Source organism: Varanus komodoensis, unplaced genomic scaffold (assembly GCF_004798865.1).
Source record: "Varanus komodoensis strain SLA01 unplaced genomic scaffold, ASM479886v1 scaffold1, whole genome shotgun sequence".
NCBI lineage: Eukaryota > Metazoa > Chordata > Lepidosauria > Squamata > Varanidae > Varanus > Varanus komodoensis.
Genome location: NW_025335268.1, coordinates 57782767 through 57788628, shown reverse-complemented (window position 1 = coordinate 57788628; position 5862 = coordinate 57782767). Strand labels below are relative to the sequence as shown.

At 42.3% G+C, this 5862-nt stretch overlaps 1 protein-coding gene across 1 annotated transcript; it reads left to right on the top strand.

The window, feature by feature from the left end:
- Nucleotides 1-824: 824 nt before the first annotated feature.
- Nucleotides 825-3951, top strand: LOC123021763 (sestrin-1-like). Its single transcript, XM_044426822.1, has 3 exons — nt 825-1014; nt 1830-1974; nt 2889-3951. The coding sequence occupies exons 1-3, from the start codon at nt 935-937 to the stop codon at nt 2973-2975; spliced, it is 312 nt and encodes a 103-aa protein (XP_044282757.1). The 5' UTR covers nt 825-934; the 3' UTR covers nt 2976-3951.
- The last annotated feature ends 1911 nt before the right edge of the window (nt 3952-5862 follow it).

The window sequence follows — 5862 nt, the reverse complement described above, 5'->3', positions numbered from 1 at the left end:
AAGGTAATACTGTTCAAATATCCACTGATCCTAAAAAAAAAGTGTCTGATCAACTAACAGATAACTGATCCATGGAAAGCTTCCTGATAATCACAGGCACATTCCCCATCACTTCCCCATGGGCTTCATTAAAAGATGGGTTGCCATTTGAAAACACACACCGACCTGTGATTAACAGCTCTCACCTGTGCCGGAGGAGGGGGGCGGAGCAGGGTGTGCCAAGTGCGTGCTGGCCAGGTGGTGCCACGTGGGGCCGGCAGCGTGCCGGCTGTGGTCTTCCGGGCGGCGCGGCAGCAGGTGTTCCCGGGTGGTGGGGGTGAGCAGTCTGCGGCCGGTGAGTTAAAGCCCGCAGCTCCTCCTCCGCACCTTTCCCCCTGAGCGGCACAGCTCTCACCTGCGCCGGAGTGCGGGGGGGAGGAGCAGGGTGCACCAAGCGCGTGCTGGCCAGGTGATGCCATGTGGGGCCGGTAGCGTGCTGTTGGTGGTCTTCCGGGCGGCGCAGCGGTGGCAGGTCTCCCCAGGCGGTGGGGGTGAGCAGTCCGTCTCTCCGTGCGGCCGGTGGGTTAAAGCCTGCGGCTCCTCCTCCTCCGCACCACTCCCCCTGAGCGGCACAGCTCTCACCTGTGCGGGGGGGGGGCAGAGCAGGGCGCGCCGAGCATGTGCCGGCCAGGTGGTGCCACGTGGTGTAGGTGGGCTGGAAGCGTCCTGGGTGTCGGGCACACACACACATTCGCTCTGTAAGATGCACAGACATTTCCCCTTACTTTTGAGGGGGGGAAAAGTGCATCTTATAGAGCAAAAAATACGGTATTTTGTTTTTCAGGACTATTCTTGGGAGGACCATGGATATTCACTGGTAAATCGCCTTTATCCAGATGTGGGTCAGCTGATAGATGAGAAGTTTCAGATTGCTTACAACTTGACTTACAACACAATGGCTATGCATAAAGATGTGGACACCTCAATGCTTAGAAGGGCAATCTGGAATTATATCCACTGTATGTTTGGAATAAGGTTGGTCCTATTACAGATTCTGCTTAAGGCCAGCTTTAGTCAGGGCAGTGTTTAGCACTTGTTAATTTTGTTGGCATTATCAGCTCTACACGCACGTTTTTGTAATGAATGCAGTTCATTAAATTGAGTTCATACTAAGATCGTACATCAAAATGTGTTGTCCTGGTATATGACAGATATCCACCTGAACTAAAGCTAGCATAAGGAAAATGGTAGTACTTAATAAAGCATCATCAGCTGTTCCAGGGAAAGGTTTATATTTGCTCAATTCTGGAAAGCAAAGAGCTTGAGATGAGTGCCTTGTGTCCTAATAAAGCCAATTACCTTAATTTAAATAATAAAAGTGTGGAACAACAGTCTCATGGTGTTTATAGGTTCTTGGCTTGAAAAAGCTGTTAAGGAAGGTGAAACTGGTCAGAGAAAAAGTGAAAAAGGCAAAGAAAGCTGTAAGATTCTAAAAATACAATGGCCTAGATAGTGCTGCTTTATATATAAATAGTAGTATTTCAGAGTTGATGGAAGTAGGAAAAGGCCCTGAAGAAGCAAACCCATGACCTCTACTCAGAGGAGAGGAGAGGAGAGGAGAGGAGAGGAGAGGAGAGGAGAGGAGAGTTACTAAGATGGGACTCTGATTGGCTCTAGGTATCAGATCAGGGAAGGCTACTCCAAGGGAGTAGATTCAAGATCCACCAGAACAGATATTCTTGTCACATAGTTGGTATAATTAGTCATAACAATGATGAAAATGTTTATTTCAGTTGAAATATAAGTAGCAAGGCAAAATTGAAAATGTTTGTCTCCTTGATTCCGAACAGATACGATGATTATGACTATGGAGAAATCAACCAATTACTAGACCACAACTTTAAAATTTACATAAAAACAGTGGTCTGCGCTCCTGAGAGGACCACAAGTAGAATGTATGATAGCTTCTGGAGGCAATTCAAACACTCTGAGAAGGTAAATCTTGCATGAATGAATCTCTATTTTGTGACCTGGTAAATTTAGCAATGATACTGCTTACCAATTAAACGTATGGAGAGGGCTTTGAGCATTCATTTTGATTAAAATTGTGATTCCATTATTTTTAATAATCTCACCTTTTTACAAAGTAATTTTAATACTTATAATAACTTATATTGTAAGCAATGCTTTTGTTTATACATCTGATTAGTATGATAGTTGAAAGATTATAAGATTAGTCAGGCCAAATAGTTGGAAGTTTATTTGAAGACGTCCTCATGGTAAGCCGGTACTTAGGTCACCTATACAGCTCAAAATTATGGGGTATGCTGCAGATGATGCCTTCATTTTGTGTTGGCAGATCTTGCCTCACATTGAGGATTTATCTGATAGTATTTCCCACTTGCCTTTCATCTTACTTCCTTTCCACAGGAAGTTTTTGATTATTTTCCCCTCCCTCCAGATTCATTTTGAAAAGAAGTGTTATGGCCTAGATCCTTGGAAGTTAGTAGAGTCTTGTAGGAATAGCTGTATTTTCAGACAGTTAATGCTGTTAGACAGGGAAATGTGATCCCTGACTGAGAGCTAGTTTTTCAGAGTTAGCAGTGTTCATGCCGTTGTGGGCCTCATAGTCCACTGAAGCTGCATCTCTGTGCAGATTGCAGGACCCCTGTGTGCTGCTCCAACCCCCACATGGAGGTAGCAGTTCATATAGTACCACACAGAATCTCTCCCCAGTCATAAATCCAGCTTCAGCCTTTCACACTTAGGGTGGCAGCTATGTGTGGGCAGCCAATTGAGTGGTCTGGCTCTTTCTTGAAATGTTAATCACAGAAATTTTGCATGCCTTAAAACAATTATATGAACAGAAAATATACTGCAAATTCAGCTGTGTTTCTTTCCCTTTTAAGGTTCATGTCAATTTGCTTCTCATAGAAGCACGGATGCAGGCTGAACTGCTTTATGCTCTGAGAGCCATTACTCGCTACATGACCTGAAATCTCTGGCTAATGCTGATGGAAGGTACAGCAGGTGCTGCCTACCAGGGGATGTTAATAAGCTTCAGAACCAGTGGTGGCTATAAGCTATGAGATCCATTGTGCCATAACTCTTACTTAGCTTCAGTTTCTTCCTTAATGGAATATCACTGCTGTTGCTGAGCTTGGTGGTAGGAGGACAAAATTGTTCAGAGATGCTCCATGATTGCTACTGCCTGGTCCTGTTAGCACAGAAAACCATGATTCATGGCAGACAGGTAGTAATTATGCAAATCTTGTATTGACAAAAGTAGAAAGCAAACTCTGGACCACCAGGAGAATTTTAAGAGCACTTCTGCTTTTGATTCAAGAATGATTTATTATCCTTTTTTTTAGAAAAATCTTAATGCTGCTGTATTTGCTGATGAAATGGAGAGACTAGTAATTCCAATTAAGCTACAAGTGAAAGCAAGCAATGCTATTGTCTGAGCCTACATTTTATATGTTTTTAGAGGAAATCCTTGCTAATAACTCGAAAGTGAGCTGTACTTCACACTAACAGTTTTGACTGCAACAGGAACTTCTTGGTATTGTTTAGCTTTATGCTTGGATTTGTTCACAGTGGTGTGGTTAAATCAACGGATGGAGGAGGGGTGAGAATTTTCAAAGCTGCTTCAGACTGCAACTATGTGAAATGTTAAAATACTTGGAAATAAGGATGAACAATGTCCTACTTTTCTGTTGTTCCTTGGAGCGCTCTAAAGTGTGGGGATGTCAAGCAGTCTCTCATCATATTGCTTACCCATTGCTGCAGTCTTATCAATTATCAGCAGCTTAAATAGTCAAGCAAGAAAACAGCTTTAAAAATAATTGTGGTATACTTTGATATACAGCTGTCTTTGGAAAATATACAGATACTTTTGTATGTGCATAAGCTGTGCTCTGAAATTTGTCAGTATTACTGAATTGTTTAAATAAAACAATATTTTCCCTCTTATTTCAAGCTTTTTATTCTTGAAGTAACAACTATTGCAAAATAGAACAGTAAGTATAGTGACTGTCTCTTAACTGGTCTGTATTTGTGACTTGTATTTGATGGAAAAGAACAAAAAGTTAAACTGCAGCCTTTGACAGTTTAACAGGAAGCATCTGCTGTTTCCTTTAGTCAAAAATACAAAGTTTATGCTGATTCAAAAATCATAGGCCAAATGTGTAGTTTTTAAGCTGGCTTTGTCTGAAACCTCTTCTCCATTCACTGCTTTATGAATGTCATATGTGAAGTCTAGGAACTATTTTACTTTTCAACACCTATCAGCCAGCAAGTGTGGCTGACAATCACAACACCCAAAGGTGTTCTCAGTTCTTTAAGGATAAGCTGAAGTCAAGGAGGTTGCCAAAGAAGAACATTGGTGACTATTTGGTCCTAATCGTTTGTGTAATCCTTAATATTAATTCACCACAGCCCTCAGTTTTACTAAAAACAATTCATAATTTTCCAAGAAATATATTCATCACTTAATTGAAGATTCTTAAATGTGGCTTTCTTCTTGTACTCTAACAAGCCATCTTATCTTGGTCTATTAACCAACCATAATCAGTTCCCTGTGTTTTCAGCATAAGTGGCCAAACTTTGGTGAATTTAAACCAAGACAGATTTATCTGACGGGCTCTTTGATTATAAAGGGACAGCAAGCCCTGAACTAGTAGGGACATATTATTGGTAGTTCATTAAAGCTACAGCTTGAAGTGGGGAATTCTGCATGCTTTGCATTGGAATTCTCATAATTCGATCAACCTAGCAGTATGGAAAAGCTCCCAGGGTAAGCAAGTGGGGATTAATCTGCTGCTATTCAAGCAGAAGATATATGGTAACTTTAAAGAAGGAGAAGCACAAATTGTGAACAGTTGTAACATGCATTCAGTGCAGCAGGGGAAGATTTGTGTTAGAAGCTGAAGCTGAGACACAGCTTGCCCAATGAGGAGCAACCGGTTCCTCCCTGCAGGACCAGGAGCACACCTGTAAGTACGTGCAAGAATTACAGCCTGTCCAATTCTGCAGTGCAGCTGGCAGCTCTGGAAGGCTCTACAAGAGGCTTCCCTGTTCAGCTTGGCCACAACACCACAGGTCTTCATGGGGCCATATTAGTCTTAATCCTGCCTCTTGCCTTGTCTCTGGCCAGCTCCTGTTTCTGCCCCCGCCTTCAACCTGACCCTACCATGCCAGGTACCTATTTCCTATTCTCTCTGACCTAACCCTGCTTCTCTCCGTTTCACTTTGTTGGTGTCTGACCTTTGGTATTGGATCTTTGCTGACTCCTTATCTTCCCATGCCTGGACAGTATCTGACCCCTGCATTTTCCTGATTCTGTTTTTGCTTCTAGATCCGCTATCCCTTGTTGAATATCTGACCCTTGTTTGTTCCTGACTTCACCATATCCCACTAAGATTTCCCCCACCTTTGGTCCTGATGCTCCAGTTGTAGACATCTGCTGCCTACATCCCAGACCTGACCATTTATGAATGATTATGAAGACATGAAACACATATGTGCAACTGTGTATTGAAGTCAGACCTGCTGTCATTCATTCTTTCAACTTAAATGGGCCAAAGTTGGAGCTGGAATGGCTATTAAGGTCCTCCAGGAATTACTGTATTAGGAGGAATGAGTGTTTCAGAGATAATGGTCACAACAGAAAATAATGCTTACTAATACTTCCTGTTAAACATGTAGTTTCTATCTAATCCAATAAATACAGACTCAATAGTCTAGGTAATGGGACAAGTAACAGCCAATGCTTGTCCCTTGTTTGCTCATTGCTCTCCCAATTTATACCCCTAAGCCTCTATATGTTAGGACAGATCTGCATCTATACTTAAGCTTTTCAACTAGTTACTTAGTCCAGATGCA